Here is an 18,838-nt window from a genome sequence, read left to right on the forward strand (position 1 = left end):
TCATCAACAATAACTAATACATATTTTTTCCCACTTCTGCTTTGAATTCTCATTGGTCCACATAAGTCCATATGGATGAGTTCCAATGGTTTTGTGGTGCTTACCAATTTCTTAGATTTAAAGGAACTTCGGACATGCTTGCCTTTTGCACATGCATCACACACTTTATCAGTTAGGAACTTGATTGAGGGGAGTCCTCGAACCAGTTCCTTTGATCTTAGTTTGTCAAGCAGAGAGAAACTAGCATGTCCAAACCTCCTGTGCCATAGTAGGGAATTTTCTTCAAGGGCACTGAGGCAGGTTAGATTGTTCCTGGGAACTGTATTGAGATCCACAGAATATGTGTTCCCTTTACGAGTTCCTTCCAAAATAACCTTCCCAGTGTTATTGTTTATGATTTGACAGTTTTCAGAAGTAAAACTTACAGAGTTTCCTTTGTCACAGAATTGAGAGATGCTTAGTAGACTGTGCATCAAACCCTCGACTAAAAATACATTTTCAATGGCGTAGGAACTTGACCTTCCAACTTTTCCAATTCCAACAATTTCTCCTTTCATGTTGTCTCCAAAGGTCACAGTTCCTCCATTGTAGGCTTCTAGTGAGAGGAATTTAGATTTGTCTCCTGTCATGTGTTTGGAACACCCGCTGTCGAGATACCACGAGCTGTTCCCCTTCACTAGAATCTGTAAAGAGATCAAAGGTTAGTTACAGGAACTCGGGTTTCCTCGAGTTCCTTTTCAACTATAACTTCAGACTTCTTGACCCATTTTTGCTTTACATAATTTATGTTTCTTTGATCCTGTTCCTTCATCTTGGAACACTCAGTACTTATATGACTTCCACTTCCACATGAGAAACAGACTTTTACACTAGGAAGATCCACATACTTTTTCTTATGACTAGTTTTATGGTTAAAGCCCAATCCTTCTGTTCTCTTAGATTGAGCATTCTCAATCCATTTGGGAGGAACTTTAGGTGGTTGTCTCTGTGCCCTGGCCATGGATAGTTCCCTTTCCAGTTTCTCTTTTTGTTCCTTTGTGGTGATCAGATCTTTGTTTAAATTTTCTAAGTCGATGTTAAAAACTCCCATGTTGATCTCCAAGGATTTTGTAGGATCTAAACTTAGATTAAACATCTTATATTGACTGAGTTGAACTTGTAGAAGGATGTTTTCATTTCTAATTTTTTCGAATGACTCATTAATAGAGGTATTTCTATCTAGTAATTCAAAGAACCTGCCTTGGACATCAGATCGAATATTGTTCAGATAATTTATGTGGTCTTTACTGAGTTCCAAGGCTCTATCACTTTGTGCTTTTAATATACTTAGCTTTTTGTAATCATCTAGAGTTTCTAGCAACAGTTCAATTAGTTTTGACTTTGAGAGACACTGAAGAGTGGAGGAACTTACTTCTTCTGATGGAACTTGATCAGTTCCTTCTGTTCTAGCCATAAGGCAGAGATTTGCAGTTTCTTCATTTGGTTGTTCCTCATCGTCTTCTGAGTCTGTTGCTTCGCCCCATGCAGCTATCATGGCCTTCTTGAAGTTTGGTCTGTTGAAGGTAGACTTGTTAAAGCGATCTTTGACCTGTTCCTTCCCTTTTCCTCTGGTCTTGTCGTTCTCCCACAGAGGGCATTCACGAATTTGATGATCAGTTTCTCCACATTTGAAGCAACCTTGCTCAGTTTTGGAACTAGTGATTTTCTTGGCAAAGTTCCTTCCTTTCTGGTTTCCTGGTTTGAAGTTCCTATAGAGCTTTCTCATTCTTCTGACCAGCATGGCAGCCTCTTCTTCATCTGGTTCAGATTCATCGAGTTCCTCAGCCTTTAGAGCAAGTCCTCGACTTCTTGAGCTCTCAGGAACAGCAGCTCCAAGATGCAATTCGTGTGTCATCAAGGAACCAGCAAGTTGTTCAATGTTGAACTTGGTGAAGTCCTTGGTCTCAAACAGTGCAGTGACCTTTGTTCTCCAACGATCATCTTGTGGCATGCTTCTTAGTATTTTTCTTACCTGTTCATCTGTGGGAATGATTCTACCAAGAGAAACTAATTCATTGGTTATGTTAGTAAATCTAGTGAACATTTCTTGAATAGTTTCTTTTGGAAGCATTTCAAATCTTTCATATTTAGACATCAAAAGGTCAATTTTGGAACGCTTAACTTCATTAGTTCCTTCGTGGGTTACTTGAAGTAGTTCCCAAATCTGTTTTGCGTTCTTGCACCCCATGACTCTGTTGTGTTCATGAGGTCCAAGCCCACAATGCAAGATTTTGACAGCCATGGCATTCATCTCATATTTATCAAAGTCTTCTTTAGAAAATTCAGACATTGGTTTAGGAACTACCTCGTTTTCAGCATTGGTCTTTGTTACCTCGAAGTCTCCAACTTCAATTACACGCCAAACTTGGTAATTTTCAGCTTTGATGAATATCTCCATTCTATTCTTCCAGTATGAGTAGAACTTGCCATTGAACATAGGTGGCCTTTGTGTCGAGTAACCTTCTTCCAGTTTCTCTTGTGAGTTCATACTTTCAGGAACTTGACTCAAACAGGGTTTCCTGTGTTTTAGTGAGTACTGGCTCTGATACCAACTGTTATTCCAGTAGGAACACGCACAAGAGGGGGGGGGGGTGAATTGTAATTAGAACTTTGATAAAGTTTCTTGCGGAACTTAAGAAACAATCAAGGAACTGAGAATAGAGAAGACAATAACAACAATTGTGAAAACTTCTTGACACTAATCAAGAAGAGAATTCTTTTATTATAGTAATGCCTCGATTACAATAATCTCTCCAACACAAGTTCCTCTCAAACTTGTGTTCCTCACAGTAATCTACTCTGATTACAGCTCTTTCACTTCTCTCTCTCAGACTTAAACTCTAAGTCTCAACAAGATAACTCTATCCTTACTAATACCAAATACAATTCGTGTTTGGATAACTCTAGATATTAATGATGCTTTTGTGTATATATGTCACTTAGGAACTTAGGATTAACTAGGACACAAACTGTTTTTAGAAAAATCTTTGACAATGCGTTTTTAGGAAAGCAAGAACTCTTAGAAAGTTTGTGTGTTTTTTTTCAGAAAACTTCTTGGCCTTATATAGAGTTTTGTCCTTAGGGTTTGTTCCCTTCAAAAACTCAACTGCCAACAACTGACACTTTGATTTTCACGTCCCTAGACTTGAGGAACAAGGGGAGACCACTTCCCACACAACTTCCTCAACTGCTGGACGTGTTTAAGACTATGTCAATCACTGAAAAATGTTTATTTATTTTGTCAAAATAAATAGGAGAAGTTTTAGGAAGATAAAAACTGTTTTTATTTAAGTAACAGAATGTGATGAAAATCTTATTTTTATTAAATAGGAAAAGATATTTTATTTAAAAGTATTTTCCTTAAAACTGTGTTGCTTGATATTTTTGACAAAAACACACGAGTAATCCAAGTTCCTCTAGTTCCTTATATACTACTTAGCATATTAATATATTACATATAGTCTAAGCAAGATAAACTACCTAGACATATATGTCTTTCCTTTGGTGAGGCATTCAACTCTGAAGCTTCACTTGTTCCAGCTCAGGAACAATAATGAGTTCCTCTTATGTTTAAATAGGAACTCGTTGCCATGAGTCTGTAATAGTTCTTGTGGATATTCGGAACTCTTGATATGTAACTGTGTTGCTCCTCTTGTGACTTCAGACTGGAACAAATACAACTTCCAGCTCTGGAACTCCAGTGACTGTTCCAAGTGTACATCAGGAACTTCACCAGCTTATTCAAGTTCCTATCCTAATAGAAACTTGGGCATTTACCTGTTCAAAGTCATTTAGCAACCATAATCAGGAAGTTTGCAATATGTGTGTGTCATCAACCAAAACTTAGGAACAACACCATCCCTAGTAAAAAGTTCTCATCTTCAAAATTACGAGGGTATGTGACTTATACAATACAGAAAAAATAGTACTCCTGAAAGTTCACCTACAACAACACCATCGTCAGGTACTCCCTATCCTATCACATATTTTGTTAATTATGAACGTTTTTCGTCGAAACACATAAATTTTATTGCAGCATTGCAGAAACAAAAGGCACCTAAAACATTTAAACAAGCAATGCAACATGAGGGGTGGCGTGATGCAATGGCAGCAGAGATTGATGCGTTAGAGGATCAGGGTACTTGGACAATGGAGAACTTTCTGGATGGGAAGAAAGTACTCGGAAGTAAATGGGTGTACACTGAGAAGCCGGACGAAGACGGGAATTTGTTACGTTTAAAGGCACGCTTGGTCTGTCTAGGAAATCATCAGGAGGAAGGCACGTAAGGCCGGTTATAAACAATATAAATAATAAATATTCATGCGGAAAAACCATAAAGCCAGGAATCCAAATTAATTGCCACATTGTTAATTAACATAATTTAGGGTACATACAATGTGATGCGTGCCTTGCCTAGCTGCTCCCGAACCGAACAAGAACAAGTCTTTAGAGCTCCAAGTGTCACCCCTCGTAGGTATTCCACAACACGTTCGGATCCGCCTTAGGTTCAACCAACTAGGATATTTACTAAGGTTTTATGCACTCGGGTTAGGCTATGAATTATGTTCTCCCTTGAACACAATCTATGTAAAGTATATTATATGGGTTGTGGATAAATTGTGAATGCTAATCACATATTTATAGAGTAGGAAATAAGGAATTAGTATTCTACTAGGATTCAATTAACTAATCTTATTAGGACTCTAGTTAATTAGTAGCATTAGAATTCTAGGATTAATTAAACACTAAGTGTTTCAAATTTATCCAAATATCTAATTTTAGTAGAAGTAGGAAAACTGATTTCTTAAGGCCCAAGTTACTTGGCGCCGAAGAAATCGCAGAAGCCTTGGTGCACAAGGAACTCGCCACCAACGCAGCCTTGCAGGCCCACGCTGGCGCGCTCGTTGCCTTCGCCCAAGCGAGCCTCGCTGCTGGCCTTCAGCCCATTGCTTGGTGCTTCTTGTTCGTGTCCCATCGCACGACACGCCAACACCATTGTTGGGCGCTAGGCCTAGCGTTCGCACTGGGCCTTGTGCTCGGCGTCGGCGTTGGGCCTTGTGCCTAGCGATGTGCGTGCGGCCTTTGCTCGCCGAGTCATGGGCCGACTCTTTTGCCGGCTTGTCACTTGTCAACATTCAGTTCACTTGATCTCACTGAATTACTAACTTCTTAATTAATATTGAACCGCATTTATTAGACTTAGCATTAAATGCATAAATGCAAACTTGGACCAAGGGCATTATTTCCTTCAAGGCCTAGATTACAATGAAACGTTTGCGCCCGTGGAAAAAATGGATACAGTTCATACTTTCTGGCAGTTGCAGCTGTTAAGAATTGGGAGGTGCATCAAATGGATGTTCATAATGCTTTTCTTCATGGAGATTTGGAGGAAGAAATTTATATTAAAATCCCACCCGGCTTTCAGAATAACAACTCGGACAAAGTATGCAGAATGAGAAAGTCGTTGTATGGTTTGAAACAGGCACCACAGTGTTGGTTCAAGAAATTGTCTACGGCCCTTAAGAAATACGGCTTTAAACAGTCATATTCTGATTACTCCTTGTTTACACTTTCCAAGGATGTGTTGCGATTAAGTGTGCTAATATATGTGGTTGACATGATTATCGCATGAAATAATACATTTGCGCTGGAGAGTTTTAAAGCATATTTGAGTGAATGTTTTAAAATGAAGGATTTGGGCGCCCTGAAGTACTTCTTAGGGTTGGAGGTGGCTCGTAATAGTCATGGTTTTTATGTCTGTCAAAGAAAATATGTTCTAGATATAATTTCAGAGACGGGGTTGTTGGGTGCAAAGCCGGTGGATTTTTCGATGGAGCAGAATCATAAACTAGCATTAGCAGACGGTGCAGACTTGGCAGATGGTGAGAAACATAGGCGCTTGATTGGGCGTTTGATCTATTTGGCAGTTACACGACCAGATTTAGCATACTCCGTACATATTCTGTCACGGTTCATGCAGGCACCAAAGGAGGAACATTGGGATGCGACTCTGCGAGTGGTAAGGTACTTGAAAAAGTATATGGGTCAAGGTATTCTACTTCGCTCATATAGTGCCTTACAGTTGGAAGGATGGCGTGACTCGGATTGGGCAAGTTGTCCGTTGACTCGTCGCTCGTTGACTAGTTGGTTTGTGTTTCTTGGTCTGTCTCCGGTGTCTTGGAAGACCAAGAAACAACATATTGTTTCTCGTTCGTCTGCAGAGGCAGAATATCGTTCGATGGTCGCATTGACGTGTGAATTAAAGTGGTTGAAGCAACTATTACGAGATATTGGAGTATCGCACAAGAAAGGTATGAGTATGTTCTGTGATAGTTAGTCTGCATTGCAGATTGCACAAAATCCAGTGTTTCATGAGCGAACAAAACACATTGAGTCGGATTGCCATTTTATTCGTGAAGCAGTCAAGGAGGGGGTTATCTGTTCCTTCGTATGTATCAACGAAGGTTCAGTTAACGGATATTTTCACCAAGGCATTGGGGAAGGGTGAAGGAAATAATGCCCTTGGTCCAAGTATGCATTCAATGTTAAGTCTAATAAATGCGGTTCAGTATTAATTAACAAGTTAATAATTCAGTGAGATCAAGTGAGCTGAATGCCTAGCTAGAGGCCGCTTCAGTTCAAGTGGAATTAATGATATTAATCCACAGCTTACTCTTGACTGAACCCGTAGGGTCACACAAATAGTACGTAAACGGATCAAGTATTTAATGGCATTAAATACTCCATCTATGGATATTCGGAATCGACGGATCTTGGTTTCAGTGGGAGCTGAGATCGTCACAGGCAAGAAATGAATACTCCGGAAACGATGATATTGCCGGAAACGGAAATATGGATCGTATCGGAAATATAAATATTATCCAAGTCGTAGATGTTGCCGGAAACGGAAACATGGTACGTATCGGAAAATATTATCGGAAATGGAAATATTGCCGGAATCGGAAATATTGCCGGAAACGGAAATATTGTCAGAATCGAAAATATTATCGGAATCGGAAAATAATTCCGGAAACGGAAAATATTAAATATTTGTTCGAAACGGAAATTAATTCCGGAATCGGGAATATTAAATATTGTTCGTATCGGAAATAAATTCCGGAATCGGGAATTTAATCGGAAGTGCGTCGTACGAATTAGCATCGGACGAGACTTGCTAGACGAAGGCCCAGCACGAAGCCAGGCCTACGCTCAGCAAGCCCAAGCGCCCAAAAACACGCTGCCAAGCCACGCCCGGTCCAGCGCAAGGCCAGGCCCAGCAATGGCCTTGGCGCGCGCGCGGGGCTGCGACGAGTGGGCTGGCGCTGTGCGTGGGCCGCAAGGCCTGCGTGCGGTGCTAGCGTATCACTCGAAATGTGTTACTCGAATCCTAAGGCTACCGGGATTTGTCATATGATTAAATCTAATCCTAAAAGATTTAGTTTATTTAATTAGAGTCCTAGTAGGATTATAATTAAATAAATTAGTATCCTAATAGGATTCCAAATCCTTTTCCATAACTCTATAAATAGGTGCCTAGGGTCACATATTTACATCGAGTATTCAAGTATTCAAAGTGATTTTTGAGAGCAAAAATTCAGTCACACAATTGCCTATAAGTGCCGAAAATTCTAAGTACCTTAAGGGCGATCCTAGTTGGTCAAGCTTAAGGCGGATCCGGACGTGCTGTGGACTATCTACGGAGGGACGACACTTGGAGTCCTAAAGACTTGTTCTTGTTCGGTTCGGGCGCAGCTAGGGAAGGCACGCAACAAAGAGTATGCATCTAAACTATGTTAAATGATTATGTGTAAATAATATGCTTTCCTGGCTTTATGGTTTTTCCGCATGATTTATGAATTGTCATATGTATCATAACCTATCAAAGGGACAATTTGAGTTTTTTCGCAACAAGATGGACATTCGAGATCTTCATGCTCCACCTTGAGGGGGGATGTTACGGTAGTATATACGGAGTATACGGAGTATATTATGTTAATATTGTAATATTCTAGGATATATGGAGTTACCGAATTAGCCTTCCTATATAATATATATACACGAAGTTCATTAATGAGAATATCAGACTTTGAGAGTTATTTGTCACAGTTACATAATGACAGACACAAAATCTCCATTATTCTCCCTAATTTTGCTTCCTTCTCATATCTTATATGGGTTTGGATGAAAATTATATTACTTGTTTTCCCCCTAGTTATCATCGACGTTCCTCTAATTTCTCAAACTTATTAACTCCTTAGTATCATTAGCGGTGCATATATAGGAGTATAATTGATCTTAATTAGAAACAAGTTAGGCCTTGTTTAGTTCACCTTATTTCAGGACCTTATTACTTATTTTAGATTTAATCAGATCAGAAAAAATAAGTTCAGATTAGATCAGATCAGAAAAAATAAGTTTAGATCAGATCAGATCAGATCAGATCAGACCAAATTATTATTATTATTATTATTATTATTATTATTATTATTATTGTTATTATTATTATTATTATAATAAGGAAAACACCGAAACGTTACAAGCTTAACAAGCTACAAAGATCAAGGGAACTACAAGAAGTTGGAGGGGAGCCGAGATACAATCTGGGCCCCCACTCCTCTAGCTATGGCGAACCCGATCCTGCTGAAAATGTGGGCAGCTGCCCGCGCCCCAATGTCCTGAGCCTTAGAGTACGCCTGGACCCGCTTCAGCAAAGAAACATCCCCTTTCTCTAATTCCCCAAAAGAAGAGAAGGAAAAAGGTAAGAAACCGTAACCCAAAGCCCTACAACACGCCGCATACTTATCCTGCTTCCGCTGCGCTGCAACCGCCACAACCCGACCCGGAATGAAGCCTGACAACCCAGATTGCGTCATAGGGGAAGACCCAGTCAAGTCAACACACACATCAAGACCGCCATCCCATGAGTAAAGCAATATATCTGCAGGACGAAGTGCTCCATCACTCTCACTAGTCAGCCCAACATCAACCTCCTTGCGAGCAGAAATCCCTGACCGATAGCAAATATCCAAAAGGGTATCACGAACAACATTATGACGATGTTTGATACCCACAATCCCAGCACAAGACACGGCATGATCCCCATAAATGTCCCCGTTGAAAACCCGGGAGCAAGCAGAACACGGCGTCGAATCAGAGAACAACGGAATACCCAACCGATAGCAAAGAACCGAACGATAAGTCTTACCGTTCATAGTCTGGCCTAACCCCGAGATGGGGACTGCCCGCAACCAAGCCGAGGACTGATCCCCCTGCTGTGATTTCCATAGGGCAACAAGACGCGAAGATAAGGAGTAGGCGGATTCCGCATCAGCAGTAACCTTCGTGAAATATATGTCTGCCAGTTTCTTCATGAGTGTGGGGGCAGCGATCTCACTAGGGCTACGCATAAGGTCGGTCTCCACGGTCCTATTGAATAGACCAAGGGCATCATCAAAGGTCGGTCCCGGACCATCAACACCTGAAAGCCGAAGAAGCGAATCCTGCAAACCAGAAGACTGCAAACGGGATGCAAGAAAAACATAATGCCGAACATCACCAGCTGAATAAACACCCAATCCTCCATAAGAATAAGGCAAGGTGGCAAGGCGCCATTGCCAGTCACCGAACCCAGGTCCCGAAGCAGTCACGATGCGCTCTAAAGAAGCCCGCAGAGCCACATCAAAAGATAATTGGGCCGCTTCGAACAGATGAGGCGGACAAGTGCGCATAGCAAAGTAGAGTTTAGAAACTCCAGTACACGCACGAAGTAGCAATAACTCACACTGGGGATCATTAAGCTTGGCTACAGCATCCATCAACACAACAGTCTTCGACACACGCTGCGAAACCAACTCCTTACAAAAAGAGGAATCCGTACTGACTGGGCCACCAAGCAACTTAACACCAAGCGTAGGACGAGCAATATCCGTAAGAAAGACACCCTCTAGACGACTGCGAGGGTCCTCCGAAGGCCAGAAAACCTCCGTCTTCTCAACATTAACATGGAGACCTAAACGAGGACCCTCCTCCAAAATCAACTCCAAGACCTGTCCAACCACCAAAGTGTCACCAACGATAGTGCCATCGTCCAAGTACCAAGCCTGAAGAGATAGATCAAATGAGTCTCTGATTCGACACACCAATGGATGTAGAACCAGAGAAAAAAGCAAAGGGCCAAGAGGATCCCCTTGCTGCACACCCTGACAAGACCACAAGGTATGCTCCCCATAATACAGTCGCGCTGGAGAAGAGTAGCAGAATTCAACCCAACGCGAAAGAGCAGGACAATGGAGCCGAACCTCACGCAACAAAGCCGATCGATCAACTAAATTGAAAGCATTCTGAAAATCCACCAATAACATAGATAGGCCAACATCGGCCCCACGAGCCTCAACCAACCGATTGACAGCATGGAGAATGGCCTCACCACCTGCTGGAACCCCAACTCCAAACTGCAGACCTCCAAAGTAGTTTCCTAAACGCGGACCAATCAAAGCAGGCCCGACCTTAGAAACAAGGCGCCTCCAAATAGTACCCACAGCAATAGGCCGAACACCCCCACCAGGCTTAACCAATGGCGTAAGAGGAGCACTAGCAATGTATCCTCCAAGCTCAGCGGGACACTTTCCAGCGTGAGTGTTATTATTATTATTATTATTATTGTTATTATTATTTTATTATTATTATTATTATTATTATTATTATTATTATTATTATTATTATTATTATTATTATTATTATTGGTATATGTTTATATCATTGTTATTATATTTAATATTTTATTACTATTATTGCTTTAATAAAAAATAATGTTGTTGTCGGTGCAATTAAAATCTATCATTTAAGGCATAAAAAAACATTAACAAAACATTCAAATTGATCATGTCCAAATTAAAACCATTAAGTCCAGGTTAGAAACGATATGATGAGGTCATGTCCATATCAGAACTGATTTTTATAGGTCAGAACCAATATATATCCAGACTAGAACTGATAGGATCAGATAATATCCAGATCATGTCCAGATCATGTTCAAATCTGCAAAGATCTTATCTACATCAGAACCGATCCTTACAGAACCAATATGTTCAGATCAAAACCGATTTGTACAGATCAAAATCGATATGTCCAAATTATAACTTGTCTAGATATCGACTCTATACAGATTATGTTCAGATCAGAATTGATCTGCAAAGATCATGTCCAGATCAGAACTAGTCTGTACAGATCATGACCCGATCAGAACTGGTCTGTACAGATCATGACCCTATCAGAACTGATCTGTACAGATCATGACCAGATCAGAACTGATCTGTACAGATCATGACCAGATCAGAACTGATCTGTACAGATCATGTCCTGGTCAGAACTGATCTATACAGATCATGTCCAAATCATGTCTAGATCAGAACTGTACTATAAATATCATGTCCAGATCAGAACTAATCTGTAAAGATCATGTCCTGATCAGAACTGATCTGTACATATCATGTCCTGATTAGAACTGATCTGTACAGATCATGTCTAGATCAGAACTGAACTGTACATATCATGTCCAGATCAGAACTGATTTGTACAGATCATGTCCAGATCATAACTAAACTGTATATATCATGTACAGATCAGAACTAATCTGTACAGATCATGTCCAGATTAGAACTGATCACGTCCAGTTCATAACTTATATGTACAAATCATGTATAGATCACAACCGATCTGTACATATCATATCCAGATCAGAACTTATATGTCTAGATCATAACCGATCTATCTAGATCATGTATAGGTCTATCTAATATAAGGAATAGTTAAATCATGAGCAAAGTTAAGTAAATAATAACAATATTATAAATTTGTTTAACTGTGTAACATTTATTTTACACGTAAGTCGTTTAATATTAATAAATGTAGATTTTTGTTTAAACTTAATTCAGAAGAATCAGATCAGATCAGATCAGATCAGACCAGATCAGATCAGAAAAAATAAGTTCAGATCAGATCAGACCAGATCAGGTCAGACCAGACCAGATCAGATCAGATCAGATCAGATCAGGAGAAATAAGGTGAACTAAACAGGGCCTTAGTAGACTTTTTTAGGCATGATCCACAATAAATTTAATGTTGACCAGGTCCATTTAATAATTAGTGTATTCGGGTATCGATTTTTTTGAAGTTCGGACGGATAATAGTTGATACCTAAATTAATTTATTTGTGACATTGTTAAAACTTTTTTTGAGGGAAAACATTGTTAAAACTTTAAACATCCATATAAAACATATTACATGCAACCTATAAAATGGTAAGATACTCTCAATAAATTATACAATTTTTTCGATTGTCGGGTTCGATTTTAAGGACTTTTCACTTTGCCCTATATTTAACCTTTGACAAATTTTATTCTAGTTGTGCATTGTTCGTCATAATAATTACGGAGTTATGTTATAGGAGCCCTTTAAATAGAAAAATAAAATAAAATATTGATTTTAAAATAATTTATATAGTTCCTAATTTCCTATCCATAAAAAAAACGAGCTGGAATCCTAAATTGCACTATTGCAGTACAAAGTGGGGCACGTGGCAATTGCTAAGCACCTTAATTGTTTCCCGCCAGAAATGAAAGGCCACGACTAGAAGTCTAGAAGTCTAGAACGGGGATTGTTTAGTTTCATCTTCTCCCATCAAAAGTCTAGAAGTCTAGAACTCTCACCAAAAGTCTTTCCCCCCAAAAAACCTCGTCGTAACCCTAAACCCTAACACATTTCAATTCATCGACGGTAATCAATTGCAGAATTCTGGACCAGGTCAGTTTCATACTTCTTACTCTATAATTCTTTGACGTTTTCTTTCTTTAATTTATATATGACAATGTTTTACAGAATTGCGAAATTGCTAATTTTATGTAGTACTAACATTTCAATACAATTTGTTTCTTTTCCCACTTTAGTTTCTGATTCTGATCAAGATTGAGTAATTCTTCCTTGATCTTGCTTGATTGTTCTTGATTGTGTGCTATATTTGGATTAAAACTATACTAATTGTTGATTAAACTTGTTTTAAGTGTTTTTTTTTTGTGTTCTTTTGTACAAATTCAAGAAATTTGTAGTTGTTAGTTGTCTCGTGAATAATTTTGGTATAAATTGAAGATGATGTCCCCGAAACTATTATTTTGAAGATCCTTCCAAAGTAGTTTTTGATTGATCGAAAAACAATGTTTCCCAATTTGACTGATTGGCGATATTAGGGAACAATTTTATGTTATCGATAGAATAATTTAATAGATTTAAGTAGATTACATCCACAATGAGATGGTTTTCTGTGACGAAAAAAAGAAGACTCCAATTCGGGTAATTCTAAGTTTATTTGGAGATAAACATAACAAGAATATCAACATGTCCAATTCAAATGGTTGAATATGAAGTGGGAAATATGATTTATTAACCTTCAAAGAGTTTGCTTGTTAGATGAATCTCAATATATATTTGCAAGATACTCCGTATGAAATTTTATAATTTTATAAACACATTAAAGGATACTGATGAATCATGTAATGCGGAGTAAGTTATATCAGAGATAAAATATGTAGAGTATCACATTATGTGCTTGTTTGGTTAACTCAAAATGAAAGTGAAAGTTCTTGGTATTTGGAAAACAATGAATTTGTTTTGTTGACAAAATTCCTGTGAAGTTTTATTTCCCGTAAAATGAAGGAATTCACTTGCATTGTTTCTCCTAGGTGAGTGAAACTTCACATGGGAATTTCTACTTCTCATACACAACCAACCTGTTTTGTATACTTCACATGAAATAGAACATCATTACCATTGAACCTTCCTACAATCAACTGAACGACCACTTGGTTATGCAAAGGCAAAATGATTAGATTCTCGCAAGTTGGAACACTTGTTCTGTTTTTTGTTTCGATTAGATGAATTTTTTTAGAGATTATACCTTCTACTGCGTGTTAATAAATTGTGAATTTTTTATGGATAGGTATTTTTTTGTTTCCTTTCCTTAGGAAAACATGTCAGGGCCATCTAGGGTTAACAGAACTGACGAGGAGCGAGCAGAAGATGCTCGACAGGGCTTAGCAAAGTTGATATGTTACCATAAAATGGCACCACACACGATCTGTAGTGGAGGTTTGGTAGATTTAAATTGTGACATCAAGCCTGACCTGGTTTCAAACTTCAATTTTGAGATCCTTGAGCGTAATTGCTTGAAATTATACAAGGCAGAGCAATGTATCGCGAAGGAAACTTTCTCAAAACTTGCTGGACAAATCAGTCTCTCGGTGGATTTACTTGCTCACGAGAAGTGAGGGGATCAATATCTTTGCTTAAGTGCTCAATTCATCGATGCTGATTGGAAACTCCGAAAATGGGTTATTAAGTATTGTGGTGTTTCCAATATGAATATGGACCTGCCATCTGAAGCCATTTTGAAGTCTCTGAAAGAGTATGATATTGAGACCAAAATACTCTCTTTGACTGCTGCAGGAACTGGTGACTTGGCTGATATTGTGAAGGAAAATGTTCAAGAACGGTCGAAGCTCCCAATGAATGGTAAATTGTTTCATGTGCATTGTAGTAGTGATATCATAAGCCGTATGGTTAAGAAAGGATTTGAGGAGATTGATGAAATCATTGACAAAGTTAAATTGTTAGGTGGGTCCAAATCACCGCCTTTATGGAATCTTACAAGCTCTATGCTTTCAGATGCCTTTACAAAATTTTCTAAGAAGGAACGGGAAAAGGTCAGGAAGATTTGCGAAATTGCAGACAGAATTTATGAAATAACTGAAGCATTATTTGAGTTTAAGAGGCCAACACCTAATCTGTTTCTACCACACCTTCAGGAGATTCGGGCTTACCTTGTTCAAGAGTTGGGCAGTTCAGATACATTTGTTAGTCTTGTGGCACAGAAAATGCTCGCGATCTTGAATAAGTACTGGGATGATATGTGTGTAGTGCTTTCTATTACTGCCCTTCTGGATCCCCGTTACAAAAGGAAATTCATAGAGTTATGTCTGTCTGACTCGCGTGCAACCACTGTTTTGAGGAACCTTTGCCAGGTATATGATGGCTACGTGGTGCAATGTGATCAAAAGGAGTATCTATTGAGCGATTCAAGTACTGAGTCAGGTGAAGATGATGAGGATGGGGATGAGGATGAGAAAAGGTCTAGAAGACATGCCAATAAAAAACTTCGTAATAATCGTCTGGAAAACCTGAACGTAGTAAAAGAGTATTTCCAGTCAGTTCAATCTGAGGATGATGAATCTCAATGGTCAGATTTGGATTTGTATCTTGAAGAGCCGGTCTTACCGCAGATGGAGAACTTCAGCGTGTTGCACTGGTGGAAAGAAAACGAGTTCAAGTATCCTCAGCTTTCTAGGATGGCTCGCGACTTCCTGGCTATTCCTCTGTCTGTTGCGACTCACTCTGACGCATACTACACTGAGCCAAGGGAAGCTGATTGGAGATTGTTGTCTTTGAAACCTGAACTGATGAATGCCTTGAAGTGCACTAGGAGCTGGAAATTTGGTTATGTGAAAAGTAATATAAGGTACTCCCTCCGTCCCTTAATACTCGCACCGTTTCGACTGAATATCTTTAATTAATATTATAAAAACTTATAAAAAATTTAATATTTTGAAAATATATATTAAGATGAAGCCAACAATATATTATATACTAACATTTATTTTCATATACTATAAATAAAATAGGGTCAAAGTGAATTATGTGAATAGTGCAAAAAGTCAAAACGGTGCAAGTATTAATGGACGGAGGGAGTACATATGCTGAATAAACTTGGACTACATACTAGATTTTATATGTTTCATTATTTCTAACTGAACATCCCTCTTGATTTTTTCCTGCTGATGCAGCTCCTCCGAGGCTCAACAGAACTTTTTTGCGGCCGTCATGAGATCATGAGTGGAGCTGTGGGAGAGTACAGGTATAGAATGATAGTCTTCTAGTCTATGAAACTTTTAAGTTTTTTTAACTTGACGACTTCTGCTGATTTTTTTTTTTAATTGGTAGGAAATGAACTACTTGTATCAAATCAAACACGATTTAGCTGAAGTTTTTGTATTGGCATTGTAGATATTGATAAAGCATACAAGAGCTACCTCAATGCCCCCTCAAAGAACAAGTCCTAAAGTATCACTCAGTATCAGTAACGAGGTTTAACATCCCTTCTAGGAAGAACAATTAAACCATCTCATGTAGTCATATATGCTAAACTAGTAAACTCCCACAGCAATCGCATAAACACGCATAAATTATTTTTAATTTTTTTGTTTTTAACGGGTATTTGGGTACCCGTTTAATTAAAAGAGCGGCCCATGCCTCGACCCGGTACCCGGTAAATATTCCGGGTCGGGTACCCGTCCCATTTATTTTAGAAAAATAAGAAAATTACCCGGTTTATTTGCGCCGGGTCAGCGGGTCATCGGGTCGGGTATTTTTGAACACCCCTATGGTAAATGCATCACTCCCTTCACTTCCAATGAGTTTGATCTGTAAAGTTGGCTGAAAATACATGTGTGAGGTACTAATGCAGTAGGTACTTTAAAAAACACAAAAAAAAAAAACATTCAATATAGTGGTGTTGGATCATAAGTTGTGTCTGACATGACAGATTTAGAAATTGTACTAAATACGGCCACTATATAAAATTCATGAAAAATTACCTACTTTTCATAATGACGGAGTAATGAAAAATGAGCTAAACGTATATTTTTATAAGTCACTCTAATTGATATGCATAAGCTTTGCCACGAGATTTTAATGAACTACAAGCTTTGCCCAACTTCACCACGCAAATGACATTCCTCCTATAGGATCAGCTTTCTCTTGGAAAAAATAAATTAGAAATTATATTATATATGAACGTTTAGATAGATGTTTAGCAAATGATATGTGGTTACAACTATTTCCACACGCAGCGATTTCATATGAATATTTCTCGTGCTCCGATCATAGTCCGATTTGCTTATATTTAGACAACTCAGGCCCCCCTAAACCATCAACTTTTAGATTTCAAAATGCATGGACTTTAGATTTTGAAGCTCAACTTTTGGTTGCAAAAAATTGGGCACATAAACATTCTGGATCGAGATTTTTTTTGTATCAATCAAAAGTTATCTCGTCTTAAAACTGATCTAAAACAATGGCATTCTCGAAAATACGGGAATATACAACATAAGCTTTCAGTAAATCAAGATAAACTGAAAAATGTAGAATCTCAATTTCAACTTTATCCTGAAAATCGACATGTTGAACAATATCTTCAAAGGCTTGTTAAACAAAGAGAGCGATTACTATCCTTTGGTCAAAATTTGTGGGGAAAGTATGCTCGTAAGCAATGGTTAACACAAGGTGACCGCGGATCCCATTTCTTCCATGAAAAAGTGAAAACTAGAAAGCGGCATGTCCAAATTTTTAGGTTACAAAATGACTTAGACCAATGGGTGGACTCCCCTGAGGATATAACAAGTTTATTCTTTCAAGAATTCTCTATTAGATTCAAATCAGCTCACTCTAATCCAAGAGATATTGTTATTCCTTTGATACAACCTAGCATCTCTCATGAAGATAACAAGAATTTAACTCAACCTTTTTTAGATGAGGAAATAAAACAAGCGTTCTTTGACATGTCCCCCTATAAAGCACCTGGTTCGGATGGTTTTGGGCCAAAATTTTCCAACATTATTGGCCAATCATTGGACAAGATATATGTAAAGCTATTCGGGGATTCTTTCATAATGGTATTTTATTACGTCAACTAAATCATACGATCATTACTTTGATCCCAAAGGTTAAAACCCCAAGTAAAGCACATCAGTATAGACCGATTAGTTTATGTACAACTCTTTACAAAGCGATAGCCAAGATACTAGTCAATAGAATCAAACCACTGTTAAAGAAGATAGTAGGGACATATATATCAAAATGCTTTTGCACCAGAACGAGCAATCCAAGATAATATACTTATTCTACAAGAAATTCTAAATATGTTTAACAAGTCTAAAAATAAGACAGGTTGGCTAGCACTCAAATTGGACATGGAAAAAGCTTATGATAGAGTAGAATGGGACTTTCTTTGGGCTACTTTACGAGCATTTGGTTTTAATGAAACTTTGATTAATCAATACCTAGTATTTAAAAAAGATAACCATCTCTATTTTAAGGACATGTAAGCAACACCGTTATCAAGACATGTGGCGGACACATCAGCATAACCTCTTAGAAGACATGTGGCTATGCGTTTACTCCTTTTTTTTAAAAATAAAAAATAAAGAACAAAAAAAACCCAAAAATGCCCAATTTCATATTCTGTCATCGTCTTATTGTCTTCTCTACAGCTCCGTATCATCCTCCTCGGCATTAATCTTCATTCATTGCAAATTGATGAGTTCTCCTTGCAAATTACGACCATTGACAATCTATCGTCTTCAATTATCTTCAATTTGATCCCACCATCGTTAAAACCCTCCCAAAAACCTTCAATTGCTCCTCGAAACAGAATGAAACTCCAATTTCACCTTCAATTTGATCCCACCATCTTCTCCCTATCTTTATTAGCCTTCATACACAAATTTATTTCCCCCAAAAACGTTATCATTTTCTTAAATCATGTCGGTTACGGTTTGTTAGCACAAGCAGTCATTGACATTCCATCTCTCATATGTTAATCCTATCCTAATCTATACCTAGTATTTAAAAACCAAAAGCATATATGCCACATGTCACTTTGTTGTTATTATCTTATTCTTCTACCTGCCACAT

At 38.3% G+C, this 18,838-nt stretch overlaps 1 protein-coding gene across 5 annotated transcripts in view; it reads left to right on the forward strand.

The window, feature by feature from the left end:
- Positions 1 to 16,537, forward strand: part of LOC110780589 (zinc finger BED domain-containing protein DAYSLEEPER) — a 42,313-nt gene extending 25,776 nt beyond the window's left edge. The window contains exons 1-4 of one of the 5 annotated variants that reach the window (XM_056826629.1): positions 12,602 to 12,841; positions 14,031 to 15,605; positions 15,931 to 16,001; positions 16,088 to 16,537. In XM_056826629.1, coding sequence (XP_056682607.1) covers positions 14,449 to 15,605; positions 15,931 to 15,979 — 1,206 coding nt within the window. In that variant the 5' untranslated portion in view covers positions 12,602 to 12,841; positions 14,031 to 14,448 and the 3' untranslated portion in view covers positions 15,980 to 16,001; positions 16,088 to 16,537. Of the gene's footprint in view, positions 1 to 12,598; positions 12,842 to 14,030; positions 15,606 to 15,930 lie in introns of those variants that run through there. The other 4 variants (XM_056826630.1, XM_056826628.1, XM_056826626.1 and 1 more) reach the window with 4 other exon arrangements.
- Positions 16,538 to 18,838: the final 2,301 nt, after the last annotated feature.

The sequence above is a fragment of the Spinacia oleracea genome, chromosome 4 (genome assembly GCF_020520425.1).
Source record: "Spinacia oleracea cultivar Varoflay chromosome 4, BTI_SOV_V1, whole genome shotgun sequence".
Lineage (NCBI taxonomy): Eukaryota > Viridiplantae > Streptophyta > Magnoliopsida > Caryophyllales > Amaranthaceae > Spinacia > Spinacia oleracea.